Source organism: Aotus nancymaae, unplaced genomic scaffold (genome assembly GCF_030222135.1).
Source record: "Aotus nancymaae isolate 86718 unplaced genomic scaffold, 86718_ANA_hifiasm-v0.15.2.pri h1tg000007l, whole genome shotgun sequence".
In the NCBI taxonomy this organism is placed as follows: domain Eukaryota; kingdom Metazoa; phylum Chordata; class Mammalia; order Primates; family Aotidae; genus Aotus; species Aotus nancymaae.
Window position 1 is genome coordinate 51686229 of NW_026988418.1, and position 19079 is coordinate 51705307.

Sequence of the window (19079 nt, forward strand, 5' to 3'; positions counted from 1 at the left end):
GACACAAAAAATTAACCATCACAGCACCTAAATTAAGCGTGCTTGAGGGCTGGGCATGGTGGCTTCTGCCTATAATCCTAACACTTTGGGAGGCTGAAGTGGGAAGATTACGTGAGCTCAGGAGGTCAAGACTGCAGTGAGCTCTAATTGCACCACTGTACTTTAGCCCGAGTGACAGAATGAGGCCCTCTCTCTCAAAAAAAAAAAAAAAAAAAAAAAAAATCACGCTTGAACACCAGGAAAGAATGACTGGGAAAGATGAGCCCAGAGGGGTAACAATATCATGCAGGGTAGGATAGGTCCTGATGAGGAGAGAGCAGCCCTTATATGAAGAGCGATAGAGATTAATAAAGGGTTTTAAAGCACTGCAGACAAGGGTTCCCAACCTCCAGGTGGCAGACTGGTACCAATTGGTGACCTGTTAGGAACTGGGCTGCACAGCAGGAGGTTAGCAACAGGCGAGTGAGCATTACTACCTGAGCTCTGCCTCCTTTCAGAGCAGTGGTGGCATTTGATTCTCATGAACCCTACTGTGAACTGTGCATGGGAGGGATCTGGGTTTCATGCTCCTTGTGAGACTCTAATGCCTGATGATCTGAGGTAGAACAGGTTCATCCCAAAACCATCCCCTCCATCCACGGAAAAATTGTTTTCCATAAAACCAGTCCCTGGTGCCACAAAGGCTGGGGACTGCTGACTTAAGATGTTTGCTCAGCCATTTCCCCCCATCTTTATTCTGACCCTTCTTCCAACCAATATAGTTTGTATGGAATTGACTTCAAATTGACTTAAGACATTTAGCAAACCTAATCCCATTGGCCACAGTGATTAGTTCAGGGAGGGGCCGATAAGACACAGTATGCCATTTGCTGGAGCTTCTGAGAAAGTGTCCTCTTTTGCTGTGCTTCTAGAGTGACTATGTAATGCTTAGAAACTGCTGCAGCCATGCTGCTATCACTAGGGGGGTAATCTGAAAGTATCACTGACACACAGAGAAGACAGAGCTGTGAGATGGAGCTTGGTGACAGATTCTCAGTCCTGTATCAAGCTGTAACTGAAACTCTTCTCTCCTAAATCTCCAGTCGAGACAGAAAATTACCTTTTACTAGATTTAAACCCATATAACTTAGGCTTTCTGTGCCTTGCAACATGAATATTCTTAATTAATATATGTCACCTAATCACATTTTCATTTTAGAAAGCTCATTTTGGTCTATAGGGATAATAGAATGCAAGGCATGAGGTAGGGAGACAAATCCCAGGGATATTAGGTCACACAAAAAATTTCCTTGGTTTACAAAGATGGCACACCTCCACTTCCAAGTTCTGGGCTCTTGCTGCTACAGGGTGGACTATGGCTGCCAGGAAGCCATCCCAGGCAGCCTGTCAGAGAACAGTATTTTGGACCTGCCAAAAGCCTTTATGTAAAGGATTATGTCCTACAGAGACCTAGCCAAGAGGCCTACAGCGAGGCTTTTAGTTCTGTGAAATTCCATTCTTTTCTTTGCTTTTCTGATGTGGATCCAGACACCAGTAGCCTAAATACTGAACAAAATGACTCTGGGACCACTGAGAACTTCTGATTTCATCTTTCTGTGAAAGGCCAATCAGAGACCAAAGAAGAGGGTAATGGACTTCAGAAATCTCTGGATAAATTCTATGAAATGTTTGGTCATCCAAAGCCAGCCTCTGGGAATCCACTCTCTGCCAGTGCCTGTCTCAGAAAACCCCTCAACTAAGTATACAGGAGTGGCCGGGCCCGGTGGCTCACGCCTGTAATCCCAGCACTTTGGGAGGTTGAGGCGGGTGGATCATCTGAGGTCAGGAGTTCAAGATCATCCTGGTCAACATGGTGAAACCCCATTTCTACTAAAAATACACAAATTAGCCGGGCAAGTTGGTGTGTGCCGGGAGGCTGTGGCAGGAGAGTCACTTGAACCCGGGAGGGGTAGGTTGCACTGAGCCAAGATCACACCATTACGCTCCAGCCTGGAAAACAAGAGCGAAACTTTGTCTCAAAAAAAAAAAAAAAAAAAAAAGAAAAGGCTCTCCTGGACTCTTTTTTTTTTTGAGACGAAGTTTCGCTCTTGTCCAGGCTGGAGCGTAATGGTGTGATCTTAGCTCACTGCAAGCTTCCCGTCCCAGGTTCAAGTGACTCTCCTGCCTCAGCCTCCCAAGTAGCTGGACTACTGGTGCATGCCACATGCCGGGCTAATTTTTTTTGTGTTTTTAGTAGAGATGGGGTTTCTCCATGTTGGCCAGGCTGGACTTGAACTCCCGACCTCAGGTGATCTGCCTGTCTTGGCCTCTCAAAGTTCTGGGATTACAGGTATGAGCCACGATGCCTGGCCTGCCGTCCATAGTTTTCAAATGTCCCAGGTCACATTTAACTTTGATGGCTGCTCGGTCTTGCAGAGGGACACTCACTTCTACACACTGGAGGAAAGAAGTATGTCTGTAGATGATGAAAAGCCAACCCAGAACTTTCAAAAGGTATTATTAATTTTCTCTTATGGCAGCATGCAATGAAAGACCCACAACTGGTGCCTGGTGGTGAGCAGGCGGTATTGGAACCATAGGTTGTGACCAGTACTGTTGACAGCCATCCAGATCCCCTAGAATCTCTTGCCAGCACTCTGTGCTCAATCTTAACTAAGTGATTTGTGGTTAAAGCTGTTACCCGTGACCTGATGTTGGAGCCAGTCTGCCCATATAGAAAGCCAGCAGGCTCTGGGAGTTTTATGTGCCTGTGGCCACTCCACCTCCCACTCCCCTTGGCTGAGGCCACTGACTGACAGGTTTAGGAGTCAAAAGCCCAGCTCCCTTCACAAGGAGGCACACACTCTGAGGCATAATTTATGCTCCATAGGTCCCTCCCCTGGCAGTCAGGCCAACACCAGGACTTCACATGAAATCACACCCTTGCTGAGCTTCATCCCTTTCCCCATCCACCTCCCATTCATTTATGGGTGTGTCTGTGAGCCTTTCCTTAATAAAATTCTTATGTCTGAAGAAAAATTCCTTCATTCAATATTGCACTATTAACCCACAGACCTCATATTTACAATCCATTCCCTCCTCCTCCCCAACTCAGGTCTCCTCATCACAGCTCAGTGAAAAAGATAATGATTTTCTCTTGAATCACCCAGACATGGAGTTTCCCATGGGCTAGTCTTAGGCCTGTTGGACCAAACTGTGGAAACCCTTACCCCAGGGTGCACACAGAAATTCCAGAAGCCCTGAGGTTGGGGTTGACATGTAAAACTTCAATGATCACAGCACTAGATTCTAGTATTGCAGAATACTGTCTACTGAGAGCTCTAGCTGATTATTTGAAGGCACTGTGAAGAAACCCTATGATAAGTGTTGATGAAATTCACTCGGGTTATTGTGTGTAGCTGTACTTCCTTAATTTTCATTGCTATATGATATTCCACTGTATGAATATACTCCCTAAATTAATTAATAGACTGTTGATGGATATTTTGGTTGTTTCCCGTTTCGAGTATTTATATACAATGCCGCAACAGACATTATTACTATTATTGTTTTGAGACAGGGTCTTGCTTTGTTTCCCAGGCTAGAGTGCAGTGGTGTGATTACAGCTCACTGCAGCCACCACCTCCTGGGTACAAGCAATCCTACCACCTCAGTCTCCCAAGTAGCTGGGACTACAGGAGCACACCAACATGACTAGATAATTTAAAATTTTTTTGTGTGGAAATTAGGTCTCACTGTGTTGCCCAGGCTGGTCTTGAACTCCTGGCCTTAAATTATCCTCCCGCCTCAGCATCCCAAAGTGCTGGGATTACAGGTGTGAGCCACGGCACCAGCTGGCATTTTACATATTTTAAAAAAATTGAACAATACCCTGATTCTTTGGATTAAGCCATCATCCTTATAATAGTCCTTGAGGTCCTATGCTACTTCTCTGATGTAATACCTACTACTCTCCCCCTTGGTTATTCCATCCAGTCATACCAGACTTTTAGTACTCATCAAACATGCCAGGCACCCTCCTGTCTTAGAATCACTGCACTGTCTATTCCTCCTGCTGGGGATGTTCTCCCCAGGATCTGCACAAGGCTGTCTCCCTCCCCTCCTTTAAATCTGCTTCCATGTCCCCTTCATGAGGCCTTTTCTGACCACACTATTTTAAATTTCAATTTGCTTCTGTAACAGTCATCCCCTTTCATCTTGCTCTACTTCTTTTCTTCATACAATTATGCACGCATTTATATACAATATATTTTATGATGTTTATGACTTAATCTCCCTCCCCTGGCTAGATGAAAAGCCCTAGAGGACAGGAATTTTTAATTTTTGTTCACTGATGTATACTAAGTGCCTACAAGAGTGCCTGACACATAGTAGGTGTTTGAGTGATACTTGTGAAAGGAAGGAGGAAAAGAGGGGAAAAGAGAAGGGAGGGAAAAAGCAGAGGAAGGAGGGAGGCAGAGAGGGAAGAAATGAAGATAGGAATGAAGAAAAGAAAAGGAATGGAGGGAGAAGGAGAGAAAGGCAAGACAGAAGGAATTTTGCCCTGAATGGGAAGAGATAGCAGGTTAGTACATAGATGCAATCAGTGAAAGAATTTTCTAAGATGGGAGAGATTTGGACATGTCCCACTTCTGAAGGGAGCCAGTAGAGACTGAAGGTCCAAGAGCTTAGACTGAGCCAATTCTGAGAGTGTGCGAGGAAACAAGATCCAGAGCATGGGTGGTAGAATTAGCCTTAGACAAGCTCAGGGAGGCAAAAACCTGCTTTAAACCCTGGTGGAAATTTTATCAAGTTCCTAGCAAGGGTGGACAGGCTAAACAGGTTCCATGGGGTTTCTATTGCTACCGTTATTGTTGGCTCTTTGGGCCCCGAGCTTCCTTCTAGACGGCTGGGCCTGGTAATTTTTAAACCAACAGTTCTCTTTACTTTACCGCCACCACTAACCTGTCAGCCTTGGACAGGTCAAAGATGAACGACCATTATAACTGGAGAGAAGGAAGGAGGACGATGATGCAGACAAGTCACACGATTAGTGGTACAATCCTAGTTGGAAGTGCTGGTTTGGTAGCTTGTTTTTTCATTTTATTTTTGACAGAGTGGGGTTGAAGTCATCTGGTATGATTTAATCATGCTACTGGTGGTGGGCTTTGAGGTGAGAATAGAGGTAACGTATTTTTGTTATTAAAAATAGGAGAATTGGCTGGGTGAGGTGGTTCGTGCCTGTAATTTCAGCACTTTGGGAGGCCGAGGCGGGCAGATCACTTGAGGCTGGGAGTTTGAGACCAGGCTGGTCAACGTGAAAACCTGTTTCTACTAAAAATACAAAAATTAGTCAGTTGTGGTGGCACACACTTGTAATCCCAGCTACTTGGATGGCTGAGGCATGAGAGTTGCTTGAACCTGGGAGGTGGAAGTTGCAGTGAGCTGAGATTGAGCCACTGTACCGCAGCCTTGGCAAGAGTGAGACTCCATCTCCAAACAAAACAAAATAAATATATAGGAGAATGATAGTAATTGCTGCTGTTGTAAAAGGTAGGGGAACATTGAATTATGTCTAGTTTATGTCAGTGACATGAATTCTGGTTGCTGGAGCCTGCCCAACTGTGCAATGTACAGCCCAGGCGCAGGCATGGAGCTCCAACCCCAGGGTTGAGTTCTTTCTTTTTGACAAGCTGAGATAGAACAATGGTGGAAATAATTCAAGGCAACAAAAGCAACTTGGCTGAAGTGATAGACAATGAAGTCAAGGTTAGATGAGGGAGTGAAGATTTAAGGGAACCGATAAAAATAAGATGGAGGATTCTACAAACTACAGCAGTAATGATCAAACTTTCATGTGTGTAAGTATCACCTGGAGGGGTAGATCCTGAAATTATTATTCATTAGGTCTGGGGTGATGACCAGAATCTCTGTCTTTGACAAGGATCCTAGTAGATTCTAAAGTAAGAAGATTGCAGACCAATTTTTTGTGAAATAGCAGATTGAAATGGTAGTAAGTTTAAAGAAGTGATTTTTTTTTTTTTTAAGAGTTTTACTCTGTTGCCAAGGCTGGAGTGCAGTGGCACAATGTTGGTTCACTGCAACCTCTGTCTCCCAGGTTTGAGCGATTCTCCTGCCTCAGCCTCCCAAGTGGCTGGGATTACCCGCATGCACCACCATGGCTGGCTAATTTTTTTGTATTTTTAGTAGAGATGGGGTTTCACCATGTTGGCCAGCCTGGTCTCGAACTCCTGACTTCAAAAAGTGATCCACCAGCCTTGGTCTCCCAAAGTGCTGAGATTACAGGCGTGAGGCACTGCGCCTGGCCAAGAAGTGATATTTGAAAAGAGCTGAGGAGAGGGAGGAGACAGAGGGGCAGACAGAGAGAAAAAAAGGGAGAACATGTGCACAAGACAGCAAGCATAAACTAGAAGAACAGAGATGATGAATTTGTGATCTCAAAAGGTGAAGGAGACTTGAATGATAAAAGCCTCAGGGAGTGACCAAGGCAGTGGGTGGATGAAGTCCAGTGGAGGTGAACATCACCAGAGGTGAGGAGGTCAAAGTACAGAAAGCCTGGCTAGTCCTTGTGGACCTTGAAGCCACTGCAAATAACAGCAGTACTTGGGGTATGAGGCAAAACCGTGAACAGAGTTCCAGGCCATTGGTGAATGAAGGGGAAGGTGGGTACACAAAACAAATACATGTGGTAGAGGCGTGGAACTGGTTAGGAGTTCTTACACAGTGGCAGAAGCATGAAACTGGCTAAAGTCAGATGAGTGTTTATTGTTTGCCAGGCTTTGCATACATTAGTCCATTTAATCCTCACAAACGACCTTCATATGAATCAGGTGCTGTTTTTATTCCCATTTTATAGTGATTGGATTGAGCTACACAGAGGTTAAACATCTCATAGTTCTTACCCACTATGTTATGCTGACTCTTATAAAATGATAGTGGAATATGTGTTAATACATTTCAACTGAAAAAAAAGGTCAGATCTCCTGAATATTGTTAGGAGTTGGGTTAACTGCTTTGGAAAAACAATGGAAATAGTTCAATTCCAGTTTTACTGAAATATCTTATAACATCCAGCAGGTGGCAGCACTAAGTAACAATTCCATCCCAGGTCCTCTAATAGAAACATTAATCCATTCTGCACATATCAAGACTTCTGGACACTCCATGCTTTGATGATTTCTTCAGCAGCATCCAGTGTGCTGTCTTTCTGTAAATTAATAAAATAATCATCATTATTACATATCAACATAAATTCAAGATGATGCAAAGATTTAAATAACATAACAAAGATTTAAGTGAATATCTGATCTCAAGTGAAGAAAAATTTTCAAAATGAAAAAGCAAAAGCAGAACCACAAAGAGGAAAACAGTTAACCAAATGAATTACAGAAACAGGTCAAAGAGTACAGAAGAGTTTACACCGAAAAATAACAGCTGTCTGCTCCACCCCTTCCTATGATTCCCTCCACCTTCCAAGATAACCTTCCTCTTATGGCAATTTCTGGTTTTAGTTCTAATTGCTACCACCAAAATCTAATAATATGTTTATGCTTCTTTTTCCTTATTTGTGAACTTCACATATTATCTCCTACATCTATGCTTTGCTCTGAACAAAAAAAAGTTCATTCACACTACTCTGTCCCTTGTTTTTAAGGTTTCACAGTTATAATTATTGAAAAATAGTTTATTTCTTGAATAGATGACTCACACATAGCATAAAATTAAACAGAAGGGTAAGCAGAGAAAATCCAGCCTCCTGTTCTTGGTCTTCTGTTTCTCTACTTTTTCTTTCTCGTCTCTCCCTACCAGAATGATTCAGTCTGAAAGCCAATAGGTGAGGCTGAGCAAAGTGGCTCTCCATGTATAGGGCTGGGAGCGCCTTGGCAATCCTAGTGCAGGACACTGAAGCCAGAGTGGAGTAAGCAGGGTGGCCAGCACGGGTGTCATGAGGTACTGATGCTGGCTGGAACAGGGTGTCAGCGTTATGAGTGGGGTAAGTGAGGCACCTGTATGGTAGGGTGGCCTCATGCAGGGTCCTGGAGCCTGGATGAGTTGAGGTAGGCATCTGGCATGGTGTCAGTGCCCAAGAGGGGTAAGGAGGGCTTCTGTATAGTAGGTGACAATGGTGGCCTGGTATGGGGTATTGGAGACCCAGATGGGGGCACTTCTCTAGGAGGATGACAGGACAGGTTGGCATGGATGATGAAGCTCAGGTGGGGTGAAGATGTAGTGCAGCACTTGGCACAAAATGTCAAAGCCTGAATGGGGAAAAGGGTATCTTCTCAGGGACTGGGAAGGTGGGGGGTGCACAGTGGCTTTGACAGATTGATCTCATATAGAAGTGCTGATTAAATTAGTAATTACGTGACTACTGGCCAAATCGGGGAAAACCTAAGTATCAAAATAAGTAATAATAATAATAATAAATCATAGCCCACTGTGCTATAAAATAAAAATCCAGAAGTCCACATTGATACATATAAATAAGTTAATAAATACATTGCTTAATGAGATATGGAATATTTTCATAGTACTTTACTACAAAATATTTACTATTTAACAAGAAAAAGTATAACTTTATAGTAGAAAAGACTGGCAAACACCACCTTAATCAAGTGGTTAAAGTTAACATCACCGGTAACAGGCATAATTGAAATCATGTGCCCACCTGATACAATGAAAAGAATAGAGTATCGTCACTTCTGTGGTTTCCAGCCAAAGTGTATAACCTCAATCTAAGCATGAGGAAACATCACACTTAAATTGAGGTACTTTCTTAAAAATAATTGGTCGATAATTTTCAAAAGTATCAGGATCATGAAAGTCAAAGAAAACTGAGAAACCATTCTAGCTTGAAGGAGACATGACAACTAAATGTGATGCATGAATCTAGCCTGAGTCATTTTATTAATGAATTGTTATAAAAAAGGACATTACTGGGACAATGACATTTAAACTGGATCTGAGGATTAGATGGAACATCAAGGTTAACTTCATGACTTTGAGGGCAATGTTGTGGTTTTGTAGGAGAATGTCTTGTTTGTGAAGAACACACAAGGAAGTATATGGGGGTGATAGGAGTAACATTAGTAATTAAGTTAATGACTTACTCTGAAATAGTTCGGAGAAAAGAAATTCTTGAAACTTTTAGTTGAGAGCATTTCCAACTATTTGTTTTAAAGTAAGTCAGCTTCTCACCTATCTACCTCAGCCACCCAGTTTTTCTCCCCAGAGGCAACACTGGGATTTCATTATATATTTTTTTTTCAGAGATATTTATCTATCTTTGTTTTTTAAATTATATATATATATAATAATAATTATTATTATTATTTATTTTTAACTTTTATTTTAGGTTCAGGGATACATGTGAAGGTTTGTTACATAGGTAGACTCATGTCACAGGGGTTTGTTGTACAGATTATTTCATCACCCAGGTATTGAGCACAGCACCCAATAGTTATCTTTTCTGGTCCTTTCCCTCCTCTCACACTCCACCCTCAAGGAAGCTCCAGTGTCTGCTCTTCCCTTCTTTGTATCCATGAGTTCTCATTATTTTTGGCTCACTTATAAGAGAGAACATGTGATATTTGGTTTTCTCTTCCTGTGTTAGTTTGCTAAGGATAATAGGCTCCGGCTCCAGCCATGTTCCTGCAAAAGACATGACTTCATTCTTTTTTTATGGCTGCATGGTATTCCACGGTGTATATATACCACATTTTCTTTATCCAATCTGTCACTGATAGGCTTTTAGATTGATGTGAATATAGCATCATTTATTCAAGCAACCCCCACTGGTGAATAATTTTGTTGTTTACAACATTTTGCTACCACCAAAATCTAATATATCTAATATTACAAACGATGCCTCAGTGAAAATCCTTGAACGCAAGTCATTCAAAATGTGCAAGTAAATCCATAGGAAAACACTTGTAGAATTGTTGGGTCAAAGGGCATGGGAATTCACAGCTGGATAGAAATTTTCAAATTAACTACCACAGCGATTTTACAAATTATCCTCCCACTCTCAATTTGTAAGAGTGTTTTATGAAACATTTTAGTTGTTTTGGTTGTTTCCAATCTAAGTGATAAAATTTTTTTGCAGTTCTGATTTTCATTTCTCTTATTATGAAATAGTAAGTTTGACAACGTTTATAGGTTTACTGAGCATCTTACCCATAATATGATAAAGTGGTATTTTTTGCATGAAATTTATTTACTTTTATCATTTTTATTTTGCTCTGAATTCAAACTGCTTTCTTTTGATTTCCATTTTCTTTTTTTTTTTTTTTTGTCATTCTTTTATTTTTAGCCTTTCTAAGAGGTGGAGTTAGGTGTGTCCACTTCCCCTAGTAACTACCAGCTACTGTTACACTATCTGCCAATATTAAATGTTGACGTAAGAGAGTCTGGGACCACACTGATCCTCTTCTCCTGCCCCACTGGAGGCCTTGATCTTATTGTCTAGCTGCCCAAAGGAATTGTCATTGAAGACCAATGTATCAAATGAGGTATATCTCGGTGTTAGTAATTGTGTGACAGTTTTTCCTGAGACAAGGCATTCCCTTTCCATCTCCAGCTATGTCTTTCTCTCTCTCTCGTAATGAAAGCATTCTCAAAATGAAGCTATAAAATTATTTCCAGGTTCCATTTGTTCTGTTCTTATTTTTTTCTCAGCAACTTTTCATACTTTATTTTTCCTCTGCGTCTATAATTTTCTAACATTTTAAACATTATTTGTTCCTTTTCACTTCCTTTTGCTCACTTATCTCCATCCTTGATGTCCTTACAGAAGTATTCAGTGTTCTTTGTGGTGTTTCTATTAATATTGTCACCATAATTTCTAATAGCCTTATTTTTTTCTTTTCAATTTCCTACCTGAACTCTGATAGCTCCCATTTGATCTTCTTATAGTATCTTACCCTATCTTCCCTGAACTCTTAAAATCTCTGCTTTAATTTCTCATTTTAAAGGTTTTACATTTGAAATAGCGCTAATTTTATTTGCTCTATGGCTACATTTTTTTTGGTGAATATTCTCTAACACTTGTTTTTCCTTGTACATTTCTCTTTTCCTTATAGTGTCTTTGTATAGATTCATAGTTGGCTTCTCTTTGATTATTATTACTATTACTGTTATTAGTTTTTGAGACAGAGTCTCACTCCATCACCCAGGCTGGAGTGCAGTGGAGCGATCTCAGCTCACTGCAACCTCTGTCTCCGAGGTTCAAGTGATTCTTGTGCCTCAGCCTCCTGAGTAACTGAGATTATAGGCATGTGCCACCACACCCAGCTCAATTTTTTGTATTTTTAGTAGAGATGGGGTTTCACCATGTTGGCCAGGCTGGTCTTGAACTGCTGACCTCAAGTGATCTTCCCGCCTCAGCCTCCCAAACTGTTGGGATTACAGGTGTGAGCCACTGTAGCTGGCCCCCCTCTTTGATTATTAATAATTTTTGATTGAATTCTCTTTGTAAGCTCCCACTGTCAAAGCATGTATTATTCCTATTGTTCTGGGTAATAAGCATGCTACCTGCTGGCTTTGTCTGTGATTTGAAGATAGATTTGCTGATTTGTTGTATAAGGGAGAAGCTGGGGCAGCACCAGAAAAGAGTAGAAATTCTGCTCGTCTCACAGTAAAAGTTAATACCGTTCATGTAGGGTTCAGTGAGTGGGAGCTCTTTTAGACCTCACTTTTTACCAAATAATTAAATTGGCTATCCCCAATTTAATACATCTCTTCTGCACTGCTTCAACACAGCTCTTAGCACAATGACAGGAGTAAATGAGGAACTCTATAGCCCAAGTAGTGTCTCCTTTCCACTGTGTCCCACATAGTTTCTGGATGACATGATTCTATGTCTTTGTCCTGTTTCCTCCATGATGCCAAATGGTCTAGAGAAGTTCCTGCTGCCAGTGCATCGACTGCTCCTATTGTTCTCAATAATGAGTATGCTGCCTGCTGGCTTTGTCTGTAATTTGAAGATGCAAAAGCAGGATCCTTAATAGGTATCTTCCCTCTGCCATTACCTTCCCTATTTAGCAACCTTTCCTCATACACTGGGGAATTTGTTTTCTATTCTCTTAGTTGTTTTTAAATAATTTTTAAAAAGAGACTAGGGAGCTGAGCACAGTGGCTCACGCCTGTAATCCCAGCATTTTGAGAGGTCGAGGCAGGTGGATCACCTGAGGTCAGGAGTTCCAGACCAGCTTGGCCAATATGGTGAAACCCTGTCTCTACTAAAAATACAAAAATTAGCCAGCGTGGTGGCACATGCCTGTAGTCCCAGCTACTTGGGAGGTTGAGGCAGGAGAACTGCTTGAACCCGGGAGACAGAGGCTGCAGTGAGCCGAGATCGCACCACTGCACTCCATCCAGCCTGGGTGACAAAAACAAAACTCTGTCTCAAACAAACAAACAAAAAACATTAGGGAAGGGGCTGCGTTTACCATTTTAAAACTGGAAGTCCTATGTTGTTTGTGTCTTCTGTTTTGTTTACAATTTCAAATAATATACCACTATTTCTCAATCCAGTATAAGATTAAAAATAACAGCATTACCCTTCTATAAAATTTCAGTTGAATGTTTACATTGTTAGGTTATTAATATTTATATTCTATTCTGAACAAATCTGGAATGGTCTATTGGTTGTCTCTAAAAATTAAAAACAGTGTTTTTGTTATTCTCACTAGGTTTAAAGATGAGTGAGTTGATAAGAGTGTCTTGATCTTAGTAAGACTATTTTCAGTAGCAACAAAATTTAAAAAACACCAGTAACACACTCAGAACCTTTTAAAAAAAGTAGAAGTTTGATGGTGATAAATCTCTCAGCTTTCATTTGTCAGGGATGTCTAATTCATTTTCACTTTTAAAGGTATTTTCCTAGATAGAGCATTCTAGGCTGGACTTTTTTTTTCATGTCAGTGCTCAGAAGATGTTATTTCATTGTATTCTGGTCTCCATTGTTTCTGATAAGTAGTTAGTTAACATTTCTACCTGTATGTGCTGGACTCTTGAGATCCTTGTGAGGGAAGGTATTCTCTTCTGGGGTCCCCAAGGGGTTGTAGTTTCAAAGGCAAGAACTTTTCAGTGTCATACCCCCACCCACGTCTCCATCCAGGATCTTAGAGGTCTTTGTTTAACTTTCACATGCACGGGGAAAAAATCAAAGGCCAATCACTCCAATAGAAGTTTAAAGGAACTCCTTTCATAAGACAGAAAATTTGAATGGGGTGGGAATTTCTCCCAGGTTAAAAGTCCCCTTCTCCCTCAGCCGAGGGAACTCCATATCTGGATCCCCTTCCATGATATTGTGGAAGCTGCTTTTCGTTCTCCTTTTTCTATCTCTCTGCCTAAATCACTTTCTGCAAAACTCTTTGGGGTCTGATATTTACTTAAATGAGCCACTGCGCCCAGTGGGGTCCTCCCTCCCATTTTCGGGTGAGGGACCAAGAGCTTGGAAGAACACCATCCCATCGGGGAGCAAGCTGAGCCTCCCCTGAACCCCAGAACCAGTCTCATCATTGGCGAGCCAGCCAGGAAGCAAGAAAGCATGTCAGAGTGGTGAGTGTGTTGGACCCCTCTCACTTGCAATCTGTCCTGTCGCTTTAAAGTAACACCGGGAGCCACATGCTGGGCCTTGGGAGCCACATGTTGGGCCTTGGGAGCCACATGTTGGGCCTTGGGAGCCACATGCTGGGCCTTGGGAGCCGCATGCTGGGCCTTGGGAGCAGGGTCCAGCAGGGCCTGGTGGGTGATCCAGGAACCAGCCTGTCTTTAGGTGGTGCGGGCCAGCCAGAGTTAAAGGCACAGCTTTTTTTCCAAACTGGCTTTCTCCTCCCGTCTCCCTCTTTCTCTCCCAGCTGCATCTCCGGGCAAAGTTCCCAGCGTGTGTCCCAGTCGTAAACTGAGCCTGCAGGGGTGGAGCAGGCAAGCACACAAGCACTCTCCTGGGGCCATTTGCTCACTGGCCTCCTGCCCTGGCCATAAACTGGGACCACAGGAACTGCAGTTTGCCCTGGGGGTGGGCCCGGGCTGTTAAAAGCCACAGTCACCGGAGCTCTGGATGGGAGCAAATCAGCGTGGAGGGGGAGAGGTATGGCCAGGCCCTGCATGGGACCAGGGAGTGCAGTGGCCTCGTGCACAGCCGGGCAAGCCTCTCTGTTATCCAACAGTTTGGAGGCAGCAGTGCAAAGAGGTGCCCAAACAGGGATGCATCTGCCTTTCAAACTCAGAGCAGCAAGCAGTTTTTTTTCTTTCGGAGCATTGTAAGGAGCCAGCGGCTGAAGCGAAAAACAGCCGCTGGCTGCAAGTCCTGCCCAGGTTTTCAGGCCCACTCCTGGGTTCAGATTTCAGGAAGGCAAACTTCTCCGTGGCGTCCAGGTGCGGCCAGGCTCCCCCTCCCCGCACTGCACTGCTGCAGGGTGCAGCATTTTCATTCAAGGGAGTCTTAAGGAAGCTCTCTGGTCTGCTTTTGGAAGGAATGACCTGTTAGAACAGTGGGCTAAGGTGTAGGGCTGGCAGCTGCAAGGTTGCTGATTCAAATCCCTGGTGGAAACAGTCTTGAATGGGGGAAGCTTTTGGGGAATCCAGAAGCTGAAGGCTATGGGACTTTGTGTTTTGTGTATAATTTGTCTTGCTTAGGACTGGCTCTCTGTATGGCAGAACTTCTCCATCTAGAAGATCATAGTTAAACTGGGTCCTAGCATTTTTCCATAATGGAAAATGGGGTTGGGGAGAAGGTCGGGGTCCTGAGGACATTGTTCCAGCCTCAGCCACGCGGCCCCACCCTCTTTAAATTGTGTGCTTTGAAGCCCTCCCTAGAAGTTTACCCTCCTAGGGCAGTTTTATCATCTGGGCTATATAAATTGGACTTTTGCCAGGGAATATTAGTACCCATCTCCCTAGCCTCACTGGCCTGGTTCAGGGATGTGCTGGCATGAACCACCCATCCCAGCAGCCCACATGTCTTTATAGTGGTCACTAAAGGCATGCAGACAGCGAGTGTGAGTACCCATGGCGCTGGTATCATGATTAATCCCAGCACATGGGAGGCCCAAAGAAGATCACACATCTTGGGGATATGGAAATTATGAGGTACTGACTGGGGGATGCCCCAGATCCAGCGCCTTGTCTGAGGGATGCCTCAGATTGCGCAACTGCAATTAATAATCAGGGATGCGGGCATCCCTTGTGTTTGATTTCAGATGGGTGCTACTATTCCCAAAATAAAGTCACCATTAAAATGTATCCTGGAGAACTGAGATCAATTTGACATACAATCTTTAAAGAAGCAGCTCATTTTTCTCTGCTGAACAGTGTGGCTGAAATACCCCCAGCCGAGTGGAAAAACCTGGCCTCCTAAGGGAAGTATAGATTATGACACTATTCTACAATTAGATGTGTTTTGTAAAAGCAAGGGTAAATGGTTTGAGGTCCCCTATGTGCAACTTTTCTTTTCTCTAAGGAATAAGCCTCAGCTCTGACAGGCCTGTTCCCATACCCTACTCAGCGCTCCTCAGGACTACCTCCACATTTGGGACTCCCTGTGGCTACTATCTCCACCAATGCCAAACAGGGCTCCTCAGCCCCTGTACCCCAACAGGAGCCAGGGAGGGCCGAGATGGCCAAGGTATCTCAGGCTACTAGGATGTCCAGACTCTGCCCACTATAGGCAGTAGGAAGAGAATTTGGCCTGACCAAGGTGCACACCCTCTTCTGACTTTCTGACTTAAAGCAAATTAAGGTGGACTTAGGAAAGTTTTCAGATGACCCAGACAAGTACATAGATATTCTGCAGGGCCTGGGTCAGTCCTTCGAATTAGACTGGAAACATATCATGCTATTGCTTAATCAAACTCTAACCAGCAATAAGAGAGAGGCTGCTCTAGCAGCAGCTCAAGAGTTTGGGGACACCTGGTACCTTAGTCAAGTATATGACCTAATGATAACCAGAGGAAAAGGATAGATTTCCTATAGGTAGACAGGCAGTCTCTAGCACGGACCCTTGTTGGGATTCTGATTCAGAACAGGGGGAGTGGAGCTGGAGGCATTTCTTAACCTTCATACTTGAGATATTAAGGCGAACTAGGAAGAAGCCCATGAACTATGCAATGTTATCCCCTATAACTCAGGGAAAGGAAGAAAACCCAACAGCTTTCCTTAAGCGATTGTGGGAGGCCTTAAGAAAGTATTCTCCCCGTCACCAGACTTCAATGAAGGTCAGTTAATACTAAAGGACAAGTTTATTACGCAGTCAGCAGCAGATATTAGGATGAAGCTCCAGAAGCTGACCTTGAGGCCAGAACAGAGTCTAGAATCATAACTAAACCTGGGAACCTCGTTGTTTTACAACAGAGACCAGGAGGAACAGGCTGAAAGGAACAGGAGAGACCAGAGAAAAGCCGCAGCCTTAGTCATGGCCTTCAGGCAGGCAGGCAGACCCAAGGGGCTCAAATGAGGGAACGGCTCAGGTTAGCACCAGTCTGGCAGAGCTTGCTACCAGTGTGGTTTGAAGGGATATTTTATAAGAAGTTGTCCCCAGAGGAATGGACCACCTTGTCCTTGTCTGCTGTGCCAAGGGGATCACTGGAAAGCACACTGTCCCTGGGGATGAAGGTTCTCAGGGCCTGAGGTGTCTAACCAGATGACCCAACTGCAGGAGTAAGGGTGCCCGGGGCAAGTGCCAGCATAAGCCATAACCTCACAGAGCCCCAGGCAAAGCTGACCATAGAGGGCCAGAAAGTTAATCTCCTCTTGGACACTGGCATGGCCTTCTCAGTATTACTCCTCTGTCCTGAACAGCTTTCCTCCAAGTCTATAACTGTCCAAGAAGTCCCAGGATGAACAGTCTCCCAATATTTCTCTCAGCTCCTAGGAGATGTTTTACGGACAGCCCTTTCTTACTAATCATCTTGTATTAGATGAGGAAACAGCAGATCTAATAAAAGATATAACCTCCTTGGCTAAGTCCCAACAGGCTCTTAAAACTTTACCTGAAGGACACCCTAGGGAAAAAGGGAAAGAGTTGTTCTGCCCTGGAGACTTGGTGCTTGTTAAATCTCTCCCCTCAGACTCTCCCTCTCTAGGCCCATCTTGGGAAGGATCATTCTTGGTTATTCTGTCTACCCTAACAGCAGTTAAGGTGGTGGGAATTAACTCATGGATTCATCACACTGGGCTGAAGCCTGGACACCTCCTGAAGAAAGTCATAGGCCCTCCACTCCGCAGCCTGATGTTCCAGGAGAGGACCCTTTGTACACCTGCGAGCCGTTAGAGGCTCTACATCTGCTCTTAAGACAAAATCCCCAGGAAAGTAATGACTCAAGAGTCTAATTTACATCCTGGCATTAACAGGACTATAACTCTTAACTTTGCTGTCTCTCAAACTCCAGTTGTTCCTTTCATAGTGGAAAACTTGGTGCTGGCATTAGAAAAGTTACTACCTCTATTCAGTTACTATAAGGTATCTCAAGAGTTAATTAATAACATAAAAATGTTGCTAATTCTCTTTGCAAAGGCAGCTCACTCTGCAAAACAGCTTAACTCTTTGGCTGCCATAGCTCTTCAAAGTAAAAGGGCCCTAAATCTGCTAACAGCAGAGAGAGAGGGAGCCTGTCTCTTTCTAGGAAGAAATGCTGCTACTTTGTAAACCAATTAAGTGTTGCTTTGAACAAAGTTAAAGAACTCAGGAATTAATGGAACACAGGGCTAAAGACCTTCAAGAAATAGTATCATGGATGGCCGTCCTGGCTGAATCCTCTTCTAGTCCTGTTTATAACCATTCTATATTTGTTGGCCTCTGAGTTTTTTATCTTTAACCTTCTTACCACATTCATTTCTTCTAGAACCGTAAGGTCATAAATAATCCTGCAACTGGAACCCTGGATGTCCTTGGCTTATGAGCTCTATTGTGGACCTCAGGATCAACCTGCAGCCCTGAAAGGCTCCCTTCTGGAGGAAACCTCAACTGCAGGGCCCCTTCTATGCCCCATTTCAGCAGGAAGTAGCTAAAGAGCGATCAACCCCCCATGTCCCAACAGCAGTTGGGCTTTCCTGTTCAGAGGGGAGACTGAGGGAATGTATACTCTTCCCGGCTCCCCAAGGGGGCATAGTTTCAAAGGCAGGAACTTCCCAACACCATACCCCCACCCACATCTCCACCCGGGATTTTAGAGGTCTTTAACTTTCACACACGTGGGAAAAAATCAAAGGTCAATCACTCCAGCAGAAGTTTAAAGGAATTCCTTTCATAGAACAGAAAGTTTGAATGAGGCAGGAATTTCTCCTACGTTAAAAGTCCCCTTCTCCCTCATCTGGTGGACTCCAAATCTGGATCCCCTTCCACGACATTGTGGAAGCTGCTTTTCTTTCTCCTTTTTCTCCCACTCTCTGCCTAAATAAATCACTTTCTGCAAAACTCTTTGGGGTCTGATATTTCCTTAAATGAGCCACCGCACCCAGTGGAGTCCTCCCTCCCATTCTTGGGTGAATGAGGGACAAAGAGCCTGGAAGAACACCATCCTATTGGGGAGTGAGCTGAGCCTCCCCCGCATCCTGGAACCTGGTCTCACTTGTACCATAAATTCCTGAGAAGTGAGTACCACAGGCATGTGCCAGCAAGCCTGGCTAATTAAATTTTTTTTTATATAGAGATAGGATCTCATTATATTTCACAGGATGGTCTTGAACTCCTGGACTCAAGCAGTCCTTCTGCCTTAGTTTCTCAATGTGTTAGGATTATAGACATGAGCCACTACACCTGACCTCTGGCTGCTTTTAGTATCTTATATTTGCCTTTTGTTTTTAGCATTTTATGATGTGCCTAGTTGTGCTTTTAAAATATTTATCCTGTTGTATTTCACTGACCTTTTTACACATAAGTTGCTTTTCACCAAATTTGGGAACATTTTGACTATTACTCCTTAAAATATGTTTTCTCTCATAGTGTCTCATTTTTTCTTGGTTCTCCAATGACACATATATTATCACTTGGTATTGTCTCATAAAGCTAAGGCTCTGTTCACTTTTTAAAAATATTTCTCTTTTTTTCAGATTGAATAATTTCTATAGCTCTGTAT

The 19079-nt window shown here is 43.3% G+C and overlaps 1 protein-coding gene across 5 annotated transcripts in view; it reads right to left on the reverse strand.

The window, feature by feature from the left end:
- Positions 1–6745: 6745 nt before the first annotated feature.
- KYAT3 (kynurenine aminotransferase 3) overlaps positions 6746–19079 on the reverse strand; it is a 67809-nt gene continuing 55475 nt past the window's right edge. For 4 of the 5 annotated variants that reach the window (XM_012464806.2, XM_012464807.3, XM_012464805.3 and 1 more), the window contains one exon: positions 6746–7207. In XM_012464806.2, coding sequence (XP_012320229.2) covers positions 7145–7207 — 63 coding nt within the window. In that variant the 3' untranslated portion in view covers positions 6746–7144. Of the gene's footprint in view, positions 7208–9360; positions 9652–19079 lie in introns of those variants that run through there. The other variant, XM_064372597.1, reaches the window with a different exon arrangement.